General features: G+C 34.0%; 1 protein-coding gene across 3 annotated transcripts in view; it reads left to right on the top strand.

The window, feature by feature from the left end:
• Pde8 (phosphodiesterase 8) overlaps nucleotides 1–18,543 on the top strand; it is a 29,861-nt gene that overhangs the window by 9,696 nt on the left and 1,622 nt on the right. Inside the window, exons 1-19 of one of the 3 annotated variants that reach the window (XM_018550985.1) lie at nucleotides 245–316; nucleotides 394–564; nucleotides 744–803; nucleotides 925–1,115; nucleotides 1,302–1,361; nucleotides 1,436–1,502; nucleotides 1,605–1,772; nucleotides 1,927–2,141; nucleotides 2,365–2,525; nucleotides 3,044–3,174; nucleotides 3,262–3,369; nucleotides 3,499–3,698; nucleotides 3,860–4,138; nucleotides 4,404–4,530; nucleotides 4,620–4,757; nucleotides 5,173–5,334; nucleotides 5,425–5,554; nucleotides 5,636–5,703; nucleotides 5,939–6,399. In XM_018550985.1, the coding sequence (XP_018406487.1) occupies nucleotides 445–564; nucleotides 744–803; nucleotides 925–1,115; nucleotides 1,302–1,361; nucleotides 1,436–1,502; nucleotides 1,605–1,772; nucleotides 1,927–2,141; nucleotides 2,365–2,525; nucleotides 3,044–3,174; nucleotides 3,262–3,369; nucleotides 3,499–3,698; nucleotides 3,860–4,138; nucleotides 4,404–4,530; nucleotides 4,620–4,757; nucleotides 5,173–5,334; nucleotides 5,425–5,554; nucleotides 5,636–5,703; nucleotides 5,939–6,016 (2,463 nt within the window). In that variant the 5' untranslated portion in view covers nucleotides 245–316; nucleotides 394–444 and the 3' untranslated portion in view covers nucleotides 6,017–6,399. Of the gene's footprint in view, nucleotides 1–244; nucleotides 317–393; nucleotides 565–743; nucleotides 804–924; nucleotides 1,116–1,301; nucleotides 1,362–1,435; nucleotides 1,503–1,604; nucleotides 1,773–1,926; nucleotides 2,142–2,364; nucleotides 2,526–3,043; nucleotides 3,175–3,261; nucleotides 3,370–3,498; nucleotides 3,699–3,859; nucleotides 4,139–4,403; nucleotides 4,531–4,619; nucleotides 4,758–5,172; nucleotides 5,335–5,424; nucleotides 5,555–5,635; nucleotides 5,704–5,938; nucleotides 6,400–12,086; nucleotides 12,333–18,227; nucleotides 18,450–18,543 lie in introns of those variants that run through there. The other 2 variants (XM_018550986.1, XM_018550984.1) reach the window with 2 other exon arrangements.

Here is an 18,543-nt window from a genome sequence, read left to right as displayed (position 1 = left end):
AGTAGCATTTTCAGTATAGCGTGCAGACTTATGTAAAAGAGGTGGATGCACTAAAAATAAGATTCAAGTGGCTTGACCTAGTGTGGCATATGTATATTAGGGTACGAAATTATTATTAATCGTTATTTCTGGTATAATTTTTATACATCTATAATTTCAGTTTTCTGAGGAGTATTGAGAAGTAATAAATTTACTGCTTTTTCTTAAGTCGCAAAATATTTTCCGATGTACCTCCAATACGTAGTAAATGTATTACATACGTATGTGCGTATAGCTTCTAACTGAAACAGCCAAGAGTTTGCAATAATTTGCAGTGGTAATTATTTTTAAGATCGATCTTTATCAATTTGAAATGTATGTACATAAAATTGCTAACTTCGTTGTTATTATCAGGTCTCTGATATACACAGGTTAGAGAATAATCCAGCTATTAATTTGTCACAAATGAAAGACCAAATTCCGTATCATAGAACCGTAAAAAATGTGGAAGTATCTCCACGTGCGCGTCGTCGAGCGAAAATTTACAAACTACTTGAATCGATATATCTAGATAAAGAGGAGCCGGTATGTAACGGCACTGATATCGATGCATTAATATTAAGTCTCTGATTAGATTTGGTCAAATAAAGGCATTACTCATGGCAAACATGCATTAATTATAAAAAAAGAAGAACTGATAAATTTCTCTAATCACAAATTTATTTTATTCAGCTTCGCGAATTACTTTGTTCTTCTGCTTACAGAAAGGGCCTCAAGATCTTAGTAATTATTTATTGACAACCAACGTTCCTAGTATTGTAAAAGTAAGTATCGCAACGTTTGATCAAATTACAATAAAACGTCTTTTCCTTATGGAATATTTTTAGCACTACTAATGCATTAGTTCTGTTTTGCATACTTCTGTCAAACTTCTTCATTGCGCAGATATTATTAGTCTTTAGCAAAGATGACCAACAAATGGACATACTTGCTAGTACCGCGAGAAGATTGGGGTGGAGCGTATCGGTGGCAAAAGATGCGGAAAAAGCATTAGAACTTTTTCAAAATCGTGCTCACGAATTAGTGATTATCGATCATAGAGGACATCATGCGGCCGAGGGTGATGCTATTTGTAGGTATGGCAGGTCGTTTAAATAAAATCTAATGAATCCATTTGCAAAACAGATTTTTGTTTAAAATATGAATTTATCTAGAAAATTTTCTATTATACATATACAATCTTCACGCTGTGATAATTTATTTAAACATGTACGCATTCTTTTTACATATCTACTTGAAATGTTAAAAATATTAAATTTCAGAGCAATTAGGTCAAGTCCGGTTTATCACAATTCTGTCATTATAGCGCTCGTGAAAAAATCGTAAGTCTGTCGATTTAAAAAATTTAATTTACTTTCACTTTTATTTTAACATTTGAATTTCACGTATCTTCTAGATATTTCATGCTTGATGAGAAAGACCATATTGTAGCATTAAACTTGCTAGAAATAGGCTTTAACAGAGTGAGTGCTTATTTAAACATAAAAACACATTAAGAGTACATAAACGAAGCTTATAGATAAGTTTTCTGTTGGATTCTTTATTTAGTTTCACTTATATTTTAGGCATTGATGGAATGTTCTCATGAAGGTATATTAATAAACGAATTAGTAGGAATATACACTAGCTCATTATTGCCGAAAACTCAACTAGCAGCAGCGCATGCATTATATTTGGCACTGGACAGGTGCCGTGATATGGTGCATGTGACCAATGATAAGAACATTGTACAGGTATCGCAAATAATGTATTTGTAATCTTTATACAGCCATTTTTCACTGAAATAAAAAAAAATTGTATATTTTACTCACATAGATATGCATTATTTATTATACATATATTATATTTTTTAATTTATAGACCGTATATATTTTACATTGCTTTTAGTTTCTAAATAAAGTCAGCGAAAAATTGTTAGGGTATAAGGTAGAAGAAATGATAGGAAGAAATCTCTCGGAGATAGTATATTACGAAAATTTTCCTCTCATGGAGCAGCAACTGAGTAAAGGCCGGGAATTCGAAGGGAATATGAATTGCAAGAGAAAAAATAATCAGATGATTACGATCAATTGCAGGATAATTCCGTTCTGTATTACATTAAAGTATGTTTCCTTGATATAATAATCTCTAAAAAAATTAATATATTTTTTTAATAAAATTTTCTTTGTATTAATTCGATAAAATTTTTCGTATGTTTAACAATTTCCAATTATCAATAAACAAAGCAACCTTTCTTATTATATGCCATTATTATTAAAATATACTCTGTTTATTATTTTATAGCCATTCTATTATAACTTTATCGATTATTATATTTATCTTTAGAAAACCAAGTCATTATGTATATGTATACGATACTACGTATTTATCGGAAAATTCAGCGCCAATAAGTCCAATTAGCAGCCCATTGCATCCTCCTCTTAAAACAAATATGACGAACGCGCGAAAGTCCTCGGATGTCAGATCTGGTATAAGCGAAGATAAAGGTATTTCTACAATATCAAATAAATATTATCGCTGATATTAATGGGCTATATGAATATAATAAGAAAACCTTCTCAATATATAAAAAATATTTTGTCTTCTCAGTTTATATGCTTTGGTATAAAAATAAATTCATCGAAAAGCGCGAATTAGGTCACCGGCAATTTTACGATACACTTTGCAGCACGTATTTTTACGTTAAAGAGTTATCGCGCCAATATCAACCCTACATATTGTCGTTGTAAACATGTCAAGAAATTTAATAGCACAAAACTGGGGCACATCTGTTATAGCCCAGTTAACGCAAAGGCTTTATGTGTCTATTGTTCTAATTAATTACTGATATATTTTTAACAGATTGAAATTATGTATTCCGTTGATATGGTATATAATTTCGAAATATTAAATTACATAGTTATCTTTAAACACTCAACCTGTTATTCTCATTATTGTAATCTAATTTAATGTAAAATTTAATATACGATTCCTTAGTATGAAAAAGATTATGTTTTTGTAACAGGTCGTAGACGGTCCAGTTTGCAAAAATTGCATACCTTGCAACTGGAAGCTCCTATCACTAAAGTCATTACGTTACTTTCGAATGCGGTCACGGATACAACTAATCCGGAAACAGCAGCGCAGATCGATAAAGTACGTGATTAATCGAGATGCTTGTATCGTTCTGTAGTCATGCCTGTCCAATTAAATATATGTTGTTTGCTTCTACGTCTTTCATAGGCAATCGATATCCTAAAGACGACGGAACTCTACGTACCGCATCTTAAGGAAGATAGAGCAATGTGTAGCGATCCAGTTGCTACGGATCTTGTTGGCGCATTACTTGCCGTAAGAATTTTGGCGTTCTTTGTTTTGTATGAAAAAAATAAAAACTTACAACACACACATAAATCACGTATTTATAGATAAGATTTGTTTTCTCTTCACGGATATATCTTGTCGTTATTTGATTAACAGTCTCCGCGCACAGCGTGGGAATCCAGAAGGTCGTCCTCGGATTCTGCGAGATTGTCCACTATCAAGGCTATCACCGGTCCGGCCAATTCGCGCGTGCAGGTAAAAAATTTCCGGGGGCCACAAGAAATTACGGAGGTACTGGACAAAAGTCTCGACTGGGACTTCGAGATATTTAAGCTTGAAGTACTGACAGAGAGAAGGTGGGTCACGTGAACTATCAACATCATATTTTACGCGATATGTTTTGTAACAAACAGTTCCATAATTAACGTATTAATTTAAAACAGACGTCCTACATTTTTTTCATATGAAGACGCATTACGTTTGTTATTTAAATTGTTTGCGTTTTGATTTGTTATAGACCGCTCGTTTTCTTGGGATTGACAATTATGAATTTATATCAAGTGCCCGCTACATTACATTGCGATGAGAGAACGTTACAGAACTGGCTAGCCATTATTGAACATAATTACAACGCGGAGAATAGCTATCACAACTCAACGCACGCGGCCGATGTCTTGCAAGCCACTGCGAGATTTATGCAATCAAAGAGGCTCAAAGAAATTTTAGAACCTTTAGATGAGATTGCTGCTCTAATAGCCGCCGCTGCACACGATATTGATCATCCTGGACGGTCCAGGTGAGATGGTTTACTTTCAATATTGAAAAATAAAACAAGATATGTTAAACAAAAATGTAGCCTTTTTAATGATATACTTAAATTATCATACATATTTATAGATTTTTATTAATTTAATTACGAAATATTAGAAAGAAAACTTGACAGAATTTTTTAATTATCTTTAAAGTAAAAATATTTAATAAAAATTTAATCGATATCGTTCAAAAATATCTAAACTCTTGTCATATGATAACCTGATATTGAATTTTGAATTAATTTCCAGTCAATTTCTTTGCAACGCCAATAGTCGTTTAGCAATACTCTACAATGATTTATCGGTTCTCGAATCGCATCATGCAGCTTTAACATTTAAACTATCATTGTCTGACGATAGTGTGAATATTTTTAAAGTAAGTTTTTTGTTTTCTGCATCGGTAATTTAAAGGCGAACGTGTATACTATGCTGAAGTTGTAAGACTGGATTGAATGTCTGCTTTAGAATATGGAGCGAGATGCGTACAAATTGTTACGACAAAATGTCATTGACATGATTCTGGCGACCGAAATGACGAAGCACTTTGAGCACCTGGCGAAGTTTATGAATGTTTGCAGTGCAAGAATTGGCGACGGTCAAGAGGTACCGTATATTATTATTTGCACGTTAAAATCGTTAGTAATATCATTTTATATAAAATTTAACTGTCACTTAATTATCAATATTAATTTTCTAGTATAGATTAAAGTTTGTAATGCATTATCCTGTTTATTCTTCTTAATTGATAGTTATATGTATGGATTATCAATAATATAAAAGATCTAATTACACTCTTCAACACAATATACTTCTTCATATTCTTATTATCCAAACATAAACAAATAAAAATTAGTTTCGCAATATTTAAAAAATGATTTAAAAAATGTTTAACATAGATACATTTAATATAGATGAGATTATAATTTTTATATAAGTTTATTAAATATTTTAAATTGTTCTAAGATGTGTTCAAAATATATAATGAATGAAAATTTAAATTCAAAAAAATTTTTCATAGACATATTCAGATTCTCTGGACATGACTGTGGTACTACAACCAGACAATGTAATACTAGTTAAAAGAATGATGATCAAATGCGCGGACGTATCTAATCCAACGCGGCCATTGAAATGTTGCGTCGAATGGGCGAGACGAATCGCGGAGGAATATTTTAATCAGGTGAGCATTTTAATAATTAATAACTAAAATTGTTCATACGGGAAAGATAATTTACTACTTCTACGTTAAATATTTATTGGTAAATTTCAGACCGATGAGGAAAAAAAGTTAAAAATGCCAGTCGTAATGCCAATGTTCGATAGAATGACGTGTTCGATACCGAAATCGCAAATCGGTTTCGTTGATTATATTATTAACGATATGATCGAGGCTTGGGATGGTTCGTTCTCTTCATTACTTTAGTCTTCTCATTAAATATTAATATTCGAATTATTATTTTTGCCATTTGTTATTTTCATAGTGTTTATCGACATGCCAGAAATAGTGGGCTATATGCGACACAATTACGAGAAATGGAAAGAATATAATGTAAGTTTTTTTAATTTAATTCGTAATTTAACTACTTCAAGATAATTAATATGAGATCACTGTGCAGTTATATAACAATGTTCATTTAAATATATGTTTTTAATGTTCATTCATTTCATATTAATATTATTTCAAAATTTGAAGACAGAAAAAACATCCAGTTATTTAAATATCATAATCTGGATATGTTTAAGTTCTAAATTTAATATATTTTGTTTTAAATTATGTTTTACAGGAACAAGGTATATCTACTTTACAAGATGTCGAGAAACTACAACAACATCCTGAGATGCAAATATTGCGATTATCTTGAAAAGCGTGTCTCGTTTTGCGTCTCATTTTATGCCTCGTTGTGTAATATTTATGCTGCGACTATCGTAAAGACATGTATAGTATTTATGTATTTAAGGATAGAGCGACGATGTCGTGTCTTCTCGAATCGATTTTAAGAAAATACATATAATTTGCCGTTTCGCGTGCCACTAGCATTTTCATTATTTATATATAACTTCATTTCCCACAAGGACATTCGCCGTATTATTATTTTAAACATGTGTTAAACACATTAATAAGATACTTATAGAGTATAATAAAAAAAATACCTTTGTGTATGTAGCTCCGAAGACTATGTTATTTCAAACAAAGTCTTTGCTGTGTGCTTCCGCATGCTGGTTATTGTACATCTTAGACCATCAAATAAATAAGAACATTGTATTAGATATCGTTTTTTATTTCTTAAAGCCAGAATTGAATCTTCCTTGCCTAATTTTGTTATTAATTTTTAACGGTATTAAAGCTATCATTTGGAAGGGCTGATATAAGTCAAAAGAAAACACTCATATTATGTACGCCCGATTTCACTTTATTGTTTCTTTCAGTCCAAAAATAGAGTAAGGCCTATTTCTATGCGCTGCATAAGTACAGAATTAAATAAAACCAGATATAAAGTATAAGCCGTATCCAGATGAAATTTTACACAGTTTTTATCAATAGAACCTATATAATTTCAGTTATGCAAATTACAAATATTTCTCGTTTTTTTTGTTAATACAGAAAACATGCACTCGCTTTTTCAATCTGTCCTGACATAATGTTGCAGCATCTAAGAACGATAATTACATTTATGCATGTACAAACCAAAAAAGATTAAATATAGTAATATCAATAATCCATCGAGTTACAAGTATCAACCTGAATGGTTACTAAGTCACATTCATCGTAAAGATTCTTACGTATGTAGACATTTGCTTACAATATATATGCACTGTATCGAACGCATGAACGATCCTGATCGTTTTATCCAGTATCAACGAGACATTTAGCTTTTTTCTTTCTAAAGACAATCAGAGAGCATTAAGTCATTTTTAGAGTTTATTCGAAGTATGACACGTAAACACACGGAATACTTTACAATAATATTTCGGAGTAAAAGTGAAGATAAAGATAAGAGTCCTCTTAAGGTAAGCTTCTTGCTCTTTATCGATAATAAACTGTTAATAGCAGGCTCAATATCGAAGATGTCCGCCAACAATGCTAACACACGGTTGGCGAACATAAAATAACTTAATTACCTTACAGTCAATTAGCTTATTGTTACTATTATAATGCCACATAGTATGATTCATCGGAACATCTAGAAATTACGCTTAATACTAAATTATGTACTTTATACGAGTAGCACGAACGTACCATAGTACGTCTAAAGTTGAAAATTTGCTTGAGTTTTTCCATTTCAAGATATGTCTTTTAATCAAATTTAAAAAAAATTACTTTTAATGAAAATCGGAATTTACCATCGATAACCATTTATTTTGAAGTCCTATAACTACTTTTCGCTTTTGGTCACTGAGATATTTCGATAATGGTTATCGTCCAGTTTAAACATCACAGATAAATCCTCTTTTTTTTAAATTATAAATTTATTAATTTTGCAGAAATAACTATAATAATAAGACTGTTTTAAATTTCTTAATGTGTTGCTCATCGTTGATAATCAGTAGCGTATTTTTAGACGAAATATGAATTGGAATCTATTTCGAGATTACTTCATTAGCAGTGCCTGTGACGTTAGTAAACGGAATTCGCGAAGTAAAGAAGTAGCCTAGCTTAATATTAATATGATACTCTCTTACAGATTCATTGACATATAACCATTCCTTTATCTATTACTAAATGTTATTTTTGACATTACATATATAGTGATACACATATATATCTAAGCTTTCTCTTTTTTTGGGTGACGTGCACGTCATTTTTTGTTATTATTTTATATTACTGTTTATATTATCTAATGTACCACACCCCCTTAATAAGGGAAACTTAAGAGATTCAAGTTATCCGGTGAATCGCCGTTTTTATCGAATATGATGCATTGTTGCTAAAATTATCTCCGCGCGATGCAAAAACTGATCAGATTATGACCTATCTTTTGTGCAAAGAAAAATCGTGCTCGCACGATCATCGTGGCGAAAATGATTAAATCCAAAAAAAACTCAAGATGCCATGACGGCTCAATGAAAATTTATGTCGCGCAAAAGCCTAACACCAGCGTTAATCAAAACTTTTCTTAAGTATATTTTGAGCGAGAAAGAAGCAAATCGAAGGAAATGTATTCTAAGAAAAATGCGTATAATCCAATATCCTAAAATAACACGCGTGTAGGCGTAGCCCGTATTAAGAATGCGCTCTTAGCACTCTCCTAAAAACATTTGATAACTCTTATCGATTTAATATTCCTCCGTGGGGTCAAAGTGACTTCCTTTAAGGTTGTGAATATGATTTTTAATTCGTAGCAAGTAATGTGTCCTTGATATTTGTTGCGATTTCTGAATAAACCAGCATTCAATTTTCATCACGACTGATCGAAGATGCGCTGTTTCTATTTCGGTCGATTTCTCTATTTCTAGTGGTTTGCTCAGCTCTTAACTCTTGATTATAGTTTCCTTTGGTGTATTGCGAATAACGAGATGATTCTTAAGTTTTTTAAATTGTTATAATATATAGAAGATATATGTAACGTCACGTCGCGATTATTTATAACGAAATTACTCGTTTTAATATACTCTTAGAATTTCCGTTTTTAAACACGACTGTCTAAAGTAATAAATGGATTTATCGAAGTGCATTATATAGCCTACTATTACCTACGCCATTCCACGATTTCGACAGAGGCAGCGTTCAAACGTTGTGCAAAGGAAGGCTCGATAACAAATCGATGATGTTTGCTCGAATAATCAGACGGCGTCGTTTTCACAGAGAAATTCAATCGTATCAAATCTGATTTTTTTTACACAACACCGTCAACACGTTATCAGCCCCAAAATCGGTTCGTAAGGCGCTATACCTCGCAGCAATCGCGGGATGACGAACCGGTGAGAATTCCTATCGTAAAGATCGTAGTTTCACAAAGTAGCAAGAATGTTCGAGATGTCGCCGTGTGAAAAAACGGCAAAGTTAATTTCCACCAAAATCCCTGTATTCAAAGTCGATGTATTCTTGGACAGGATGGTCAGTGAAACGTCACGTGACATCGTAGGAGAGCACCTCCTCCGCATCGCGGCTATTTAAGATGAACCCGCGATTCGCGTCGAATCAGAAGTCGACTCGGGCGATACCAGAATCGTCTGATGGTCTACGAGTAATTAATCGGAGCCTACGTTCCACATAAAGTACGGTATTTCCGCGTTGTAATTTTTTTGTGTGAACTCTGGGATTTCCCCATTACTTTGCGTCCTCACTTATAGCTTATTAATTACTTTATATCGCGGCTGCAAGTTTAACTCCTGTAAAGAGATTGTGATTTATCGATAATCTTAAGATTACGTTAACATTAATTATTTGCCTTATACATGTAAGCATTTTCTCGATCCAAATGTAAGCTTATCAGTACAAAATATTTTGTGCGAAATCGATAATCTTAAGCTAACGGTCCTTATGTCCTTGCACTCATTTATTCAACTACCGACAAAAACGGTCGTTGAAAACGCATGTCCTTAATTCTGGAAAAAGGGAAGAGTAAGGAATTTTACCGTGAGTCACTAGCGATGTCCTGATCTTTAATTGTCGGTATTGCATTTGGTAAATTGTGCGTTTCAAACGCGTATGAGGTACAAGGCTTTGCAATTATGGAGAGCGTGTAACTCTAAACTAGTCCTTGCGCTATCTGATTGATCCTGCGCTATCGTTGTTCCATCGCTTAAGTTGGTCAATACTCAATTTACGACGGTCTGTCGGCCCGAGATTGAGCTTTCGTTTAAGATGCTTCATCTTATACGAACGGACTAGTTTCTTACGGTACCCCGCTGCCGCTTATGACTTACGACTAGCCTAAACTTTATGAAATATATTGTTTTCTGTTCGAGTGTTGAGTTGGTTTGTATAACGAATTCATTTGTATAACCATCAATAGTTTCACCGATATCTGAGAGCAAGAGTCAAGTGATGTTATTTACCGAGATATTATCTTTGAATTTACTTATGCGTAAAGTTTCTCTATCGTCGCGCGAGAGAAGTTGTGATTATAGTCGTAATCAAAATCGCCTCATCCACGTTATGTAAAGACGCATTAAGATTTTTCTTTACGTACAGATTTGTTCAGTACGTCGAATGGAAGAATTCAAGTGTGAGTGAAAAAAAGCTTCTCGTACACATTAAATTTTAACAAAGGGGAGTTTTTAGGTCTACAGCACAATGTGAATTCACAGTGTGAATTAATGGACTCGATTGATAAACTCTTACATTCCCCTAAAAACTATTGATTAGTCGTATTATAGTTAGACGATTGAACGAGTTATCTGAGACCTTCGTATAAGCAACTCTTAACGAGTCAAAAAGATGTGAGATTCGCTTATATTGTGTCCTTTATATAAGGCTGAACATATATCTGATATATGAATACTTTTATTTATTCCAAATTAATTAGATGAGCCACGAGCCATATTATTTTATGTTACTTTTATTTAAAACATAATTTTTGTAATAAAAGTGTGTTACAATATTTTTTATATTTTATATTAAATAGTTATTATTTAATTTACGAAATACATAAAATTACCAATTTTTCCATTTTAAATAAAAAGTACATAATATTTATCTGTGCACCCCTAAAATACAAAATATAAAATATAATATATATTTTTTATATTTATAAATATATGTAATATATTTTATATTTTGTATTTTAACGGTGCATATAAAAATATTATGTACTTTGTATTTGAAATGGAAAGATTGAACATTGTATGCATTTCGTAAATTAAATAATAAGATTAATTGTCAATTATTTAAAATACAAAATATAAAATATTTTCAATCTTTCATTATTAATACTGAAATGCAAGATAAAAAATACTTTTACATACTTCCATGAAATATAAAATACAAAGCATTTTCATGTGCTCCGCTGAAATACAAAATACAAAATACAATTGTCTTGCAAAAACTGTTTTTTTTTTTTAAATAAAAGTTTTCCGTATACATGCTCAGCTTTATATATTATAAATGTGTATGACTTATGACGAATTCGACGGGATGCACTAGTGCGCATTGGATATTAAAACCGTTGTTAAAACTGATTTAATTTGAGTGTAAAAATGAAATGCAAATATTTTGAATTATAAAATACGTATTTTACCTATCAGCACAATAAAGTGTATTGGATCACGATTTATCCTATTTTTATGTTTATTTATATACATATTTTTACGCGTTATAATTTATATACGACGGTTTTAATGTGCACCAACTGTGCACTAGTGCGTTTAATCAAATTCGTCATTAGATTTCGATAAGTCTTTCGTAACTGCAATATTGTTGATTCAAGAGAGTGGTAAGTTTGTATATCCTAGATACGTGCGTGCATGTATGTGTGCTCGTATGTTAATAGTAAAATAGATTTGAGAAGATTTATTCCGAGAGATTAATTATACGGCTTAACGTTAATCCTTAAATATCGCCCGATCAATAATACTAACGAAGAACTGACGAGTACCTCCTTATTCAGTCTAACTTACAATAGAACTTACGAGTTATGTAAGTGTAGGTTATAATTATTATATGATAATATTTGTTTCGTTCTTATTTCAGTTGTCATTCGCTTTTGGTTTTAGCCATCTATATTCTTTTCCACACCTTGAAAATTTTCTTTTCTTCTTTTTTTTTTTTGGATTTTTTAGTTTCTTTTTTTGACTGTTACGGATACGCTTCCGTCCCTTATTGTAGTGACAATATTTTTCATGTGTATTTAAACACACGTGTTACTCGTATAATTAATATATCCGTGTTTTAATCCGTGTAATTTTTAATATATACGAATAATACACGGGTACTGAAATACACGAGTACACGAGTATCTTCAATACACATTCAAGATCTCTACTTTGTAGATGTCCATTGTGCCTCTCGTTTTCCGCAATTGGTGGGACGACTTCGATCGTCCCGTTTCACGGCTATTGGACCAGCACTTTGGCATCGGCCTCCATCGAGATGATCTCATCTCGAGTCTCTCCGGACTTGGCCTTGATCGGCCATCCACGCGCTTCGGGAATAGGTACTATCGACCATGGGGGAACGTGACACGTCAAAACTCGAGCGGAACCAGCACGATCCAGTTGGACAATGATAATTTCCAGGTTAGTATTTGCAGATTGACTTTAAAATATCAAGCAATAAACAGGATAGCGCGCGATCAAATCGAAAGTGAATTTGTAAATCTTTTTTTCTTTTTGTATATCTTTATTTTGAATTGAGTCGAAACGTGCAAATCTTTGCAAATAAGATAAAGTTTTTTTAATCTATAGCTGTACGTCGCTTGCAATGGAGCTTTAAAATGTTGGAAAACTTGATGTTTTTATTTTAATTTCTTTGCAAATATTTCAATCTTCAAGTGATTTTACTGATTTTACATTTTTTTAAGGAATTTTAGTTAAAAATGGTTTTACTTGGTTGAAATGTTATTAGTAATTTATATTCAAATATCTTATCAAAAAATGAAATTGTAATTTCATGCTTCATTTTTTCCATTTGAATGTGCAGTTTTATTACAGGAAATTGCAAAATTGTTTTTGCTTTCTTCGATATTAGAACTAATGTTTTTAAGTGTCTCTATGTTTGCGTAAATTTGTTCCCGTTTGTTAGGTAGCATAAGAAATTTATTCTATTTATTGCATCGACAGATCGAACGGTAGACTATGTTGTACGAAATCTTTTATATAGATCAGATGGCCAGAAAGTACGTCCTCTTTTTTGCGATCGTGCTCATCCATGTTACGTGACGTTACACTATAAAGGTAATTTCTGTTATTTTGTCATCAAATGTGATTCATCTTTTTCATGACGAAAATGGTCTTATTATAAACTTTACAAGGATTTTTCTTTAGCCAGTATTTCACTTGTCGTTATTTTTAGTCACTTTGATGTTGATGAGTATTTCCTTGCATTTATCGGTTTAGTCTAGTTGCGCGCAAATCTTGCGATCAGACGGATTTGTTGACTTGAAGTATCTTTTTGTCAAAATGAATTTTACTTTGCAAGTTATATATAACTTATGTATAGCTGGAATATTTAATTCGTGAGACGTTAAATGATTTTGATCAAATTTTTTCTTCATAGAATCGTTTTTTTCGGAAAAGTGTTAAAAGCTTACTTAAGATATATTATAGGGCGGAAGTACTGCTGTGTAAACGGTCCAATTCCTTCTTTCACAGGATCCTGCATAAAGCTGGCAGGATCCTGCAAAAGATAGGAATTGGCCGGAAAAGATTTAGAATTAATAGAAGTTTATAGAGAAAATTTAATGTCTGTCTTACGTAATATAATCAACTCAACAGCAATAATCGATAACGCAAATGGGGACGATAGAACTCTTATCACTTCTCGATTGATCTGCAATTCAAATCGTACCGTTAATTTCGTCTTAGAAGAATCGTCGTTATACTAAATTGCTTATAACTTTTGCAAGCCGTTTTTATACCGTATGCTCTTATAAGTTTTTGGAAGAAGGTCTCCTCAAGATGACATAAAATGGAGAAATTATTCGTAATATCTTCCTGCCAAATGTGCGCTTGGTTGGTCTGATTTCGTGATACGACAAGAAGCGTAAACAAGAAGCAACGCGCGTTAAAATTATCACGGAAAGTCCCGAACGCGAGTATGATGCAACGTGTTATTTTTAAACGGTTTTTCGCGTATTTTTAGTATAACTTTGTAACGCTGCGGAACTGTCTACAGCTGGCTGGACATACTGGCTTTCTCAGATTACGGAAAAATTATAGCCGTTGTATTTCTGACACGGAGCGATCAAAGAAATACGGCTTTATGCAGAAATATCAGAAAAATTCTCACAAGACTCGCGATTCGGGATGATATGCACGCGATTAATGCTTAGGATTAATACGCGCTGCGGAATATACCGATTATCTTACGCTGCAGTTATCCTAAAACGTATACTAGACAAGTCAAAAACCAAGAATCAATCAAATTGCCCTGCTATCATGTCCGAGAGTATGAAGTTAGATTGATTTAGATAGAATTTACACAATGTACTCCTATTTTTCTTTCTTCCTCTCTTTCAGAAAAATTTAAATGTGGATAAAGATTACGGTTTTCTCTTTAATCATGATATATAGATATTTCACCTTTTGTTCGTTAGATATTTCACTTTTCGTCGATAGATATTATACTTTTGATTTCGCACTGGATAAAACGTCCGTGAGGTCACTACCTTCGAGATAATTCAGCTGTCATACTTCTCATCTAGCGTAACTTAGTAACTCGACAGTAATATCGATTAATTTACATTTGTTGCAATCAGTCGCTGTTACTTAATAGTTTCAATTTTATGTATGCAAGCTGCAGATACGTATTTATTGATCGCGAGAGCAAATTATGACACGCCTAATTCAAATTTGTAAAAGCAATCGAAAAGCAATCGGTTATACTCTGTATGTAATGTGGTTATTTATTTTATCTCTCTGAAAAAGTTCAGTAATACACCGCGAGTGGAATATAACTGGTTTATTCTGTGCAACTACTTATTTTCGTTCTGAGCAGTAACATTTTTTTTATAATAAATTTTTACATCAAATACAAATATGCAACTTGCCTAAAAGCTCCTAAACTCACGAATTCGTCTGCGGTTCATCAAATTACATTCGTATTTTATTACGAATATAACACGATTCACCTGACAGTTCTAAATTCATGAATTCGAGATCGCTCTGTCTCAATGCGCTACAATTACATTTCCTCGAGAAAGTTTCGATGATGCAACGGAATGTGTTCGCTTATGTGTGGTACAACTTAGGCTAAGACACGACTTAAATTCTTTAGCGGTTCTTTACTCCTTATTTTAATATTTGTAGATCGAGCGCGATTTGTATTGGACGCGTAACAAATTTTGTGCCGAATACAAAGAGTCTCGAACAATATCCTATGAAAAAAAAAGTACAATTATAATAAGTATATTATAGGGGAAGATACTTTCTTTTACGTTATCTTCTAGCAAAAAAACGAGTAGCGAATTGTAATTAGATTTCGAAATATAGAAAAGTCGCAGGAGATAAATGATCGAAGATGGTGGGAGTGATGTGAGAGAGAAGGACGAAAGGGCGCATTCGTAAGAAAAAAATAAAAAGGGAAAATATCAGGAGAGGAGAAAAGGGAAGAAATGGAAGAAACAACTGGGAGAAGAAAAAGGCGTTAAAGAAAGAGACTGAAATGGAGACTATCTTTAAACGGATTCGAACGTTACTTTTGAAGGGGATAAATCAGCCGCGCGGCCGTTAAAAAGAATAAAAGAAATCCCTACAAGGGGATGAAACTAAATATAGGGAGTCAAGGGACGGGTGAAACTTAACGCTTGATAGGGGCGGTTAAAAGCAACGAACGAGAAAGAATCAGGAACACCAGAAGGCCCGAAAAACTGATGACTGCATCTGCTGCAGCTGTCGCTGTCTCTATACACTGAACCAAAACTATACGTAAATACAATAAAATATTTCTTCAATTAATGAATTAGTTCAATAAACTCTTAGGATATAAAACTATTATTAGAATTCATTGAAAAAAATGAATATATGATTACATCAATGAGTTCAGTTGTATCAATGAGTGGATATGAATCAACGAAAGTAACATCATTAAGTTATGATTCGAACATCGATTAATGATCATCCATTGGACCAAATTTTTCTCAGTGTATCGTCATACACGCATACATTATGCTTTTACGCATTATAATTACGCTTTCATAATCGCGCGATCGCGAAGTCGACCAGGAGAGCAAATTGGGTCAGAATAGTTCCGATAAAACGGGTGTTTGACCGGAATTATTTTTGGGGATTAGAGAGCGTGTTTTTGTACCCTTTCTGGGGGAGGGAGAGCGAATAAATTGGATCGGAGAAACGACTTTTCCTTTTTTTTTTTTGCAAATTTTGTCTTTCTTTTTTTTTTATTTTTCTCTTCCCCACAAAGATTCAAGTAATTTAATATTTGTCAGAAAAACATCCACGGCGTTGTCCTTCTTTTACTATAATTTTGTGTCAAAAAGAATCTAGCTCTTCCTACAGCATGTGGTAGTTCATTTAATCGCCCTATTTACTTCAAATTCTTGGTACAAATCGAGATGTTGTAATTATTATTATTATTGTTTTCGTTTTAGCGGATTTTATTCTATTTTTTCTAGTTTTTTTCGTTTACCGAAAATCATCTAGAGATATGTGTATCACGAAAGAAGGACGCTCTATAATCTCCGGTTTAGTCACATCAGTTTCAAAATCTCTATGAAATCACAGTTTTACCACAGTTTTCGTTTTACCTCCCCCTTATTTAATCTTATTGTAAATGTATGTGTGAATGTGTATGTATTTTTCTCTTTTGTGTTATTTTCCTTCTCTTTCTGCAATATTTTTTTCCTCGCGCAATCGCGCTCGCTGTTTACCGCAGGTCCGAGGTAACTATTTCTAATTCCGTTCTTGTAACGTCTGGTGATTTTTCGTTCAGAGTCGCACGCGAGAAATCACGCGCAGCAGCCACGGAATAAAATATGCAACCGAAAAAGTGAATGTATCGCGTCGTGCTTAGTCAGTCTTGTTCGAATAGAAGAACCGAAAGTCGTGTCGTCCCGACAAGCGCACCCCCCAACAAAAAGGGTATGTCGCGAACGGGACTCACGGGTCCCGATTCCCCGTTTATAATTATACAAAAATAAATGCTTTTTGAATTACCCACAACAATAGAGTCTTACAAAGTGACTTTGTGCTTTATTTCTTTCTTATACGAAACTCGTTTCTTCTTATCTTTTTATTTGTACAAAATATGTCGCTCTGCGCGCAGCACTCGAGTCGACCATTCGCGGAGCGATCGCTCCGCGAACTTCTTTCTCCTCTCTTCTATTCTTTTTTTTTGGTACTATTTTCAAAATGCACAGCCAATGATCCTAATCTCTTCGCGTTCGTCTTTCACCGAGCTCCAGGATCACATAAGATCACCCAGAGGCACTCGAATACGCTTACCTCACTACTGTCGGTTGTTAAAGCTTCCTCGTTCTAAGACAGAGTATTATTTATTTCCTCTCTCTCTCTTTCTCTCTCTTACTCCCTGCTTTATTTTTTTTTGTTTTTTTAAAATTTATTTTTTTTTAATGTGTGTACCTGGCAATTTTTTTATCTTCCTCGCCGAAGCAAGCGGTTGGCCGCAAAGCCAGCCCGCGAAACCGCGAGACCGCGCACTCGCTACGATAAAGAAGATTCACCTACTTGTATGTATGCTCGTTTTTTTTCCTTATCCAAAAAAAAGAACAATCTCCACACAAGTAGGTGCGTCCGACAACTACATTTTCCCGATTTGTTTTCGTAACATAACACGCGACAATCTAAAGAAACACGAAGGATTACATATATGAGAGAGAGTCAAGACGAGGAAAAAATAATGATTTTACAACGCGCTTATTTGATGGTCAGGATAGGATCTAAAACGTTGGCCGAATTGTCATTTTCCTCGCTTGTCGCGGAAACTCCAACAACCGTGCCTGATCGGTTGCTCTTTGAATGTGGAAGCGTGAAAGGACGAATGTGAGATCGAACGAAGCGCTTGCTCCAGATGGTAAGCCGGAACTATTGTACGTGAGATAGCGCGTCTAACGCGTACGGTATTTTTAGAATATGCGATTTAGAATATGCGCTAGAATATGCACGGCGGCGTTCGAGATCTTCTTCAAAATGAAAATTCTGGTAGTCAGAGCAGGAACGAAACGCGAAAGTAAAAGGAACGCTAATCCGCGCGATGCAAAAAAAAAAAAAAGGGATGGCGGGTCTAATAGTTCAAAAATCGACCATTATTTTTGGAGTAAGCTCGTTCACGAGTGATCGATACTTAACTTTCGCTTTACGGATACATGGCGGCTGTTTACAATGGCTCACGGAAAAATGTGAGACTTCTGTCCTCGGTGATGGACGAGAAAGGATCCAGAGCAGCTAAGTAACGAGTACCCGGGGCCTCTCTGTGGGGCCGCGTCCTCTGATCCGCAGGTGATACTGGACGTGCAACAATTCTCACCGGACGAGATCACGGTGAAGACTATCGACAATCACGTTGTTGTTGAGGCCAAGCACGAGGAGAAGCAGGACGAGCACGGCTACATCAGCAGACACTTCGTACGCAGATACGTCCTGCCTCCGTCTCACGACCTCGTCAACATCACCTCGACCCTCTCTTCGGATGGTGTACTGACTATCACGGCGCCCAAAAAGGTACGCTCGATCGAGCCGAGACAATCTGCGTTAACATCCGACCCGCTCCTTCATTCGCGGATTCAACCGCGAACGAACGAAGCCTTCCTCTCTC

This window comes from Cyphomyrmex costatus, unplaced genomic scaffold, assembly GCF_001594065.2.
Source record: "Cyphomyrmex costatus isolate MS0001 unplaced genomic scaffold, Ccosl1.0 scaffold132, whole genome shotgun sequence".
Lineage (NCBI taxonomy): Eukaryota > Metazoa > Arthropoda > Insecta > Hymenoptera > Formicidae > Cyphomyrmex > Cyphomyrmex costatus.
Note: the sequence above shows the minus strand (reverse complement) of the source record. Positions and strands in the feature narration are given on the sequence as shown.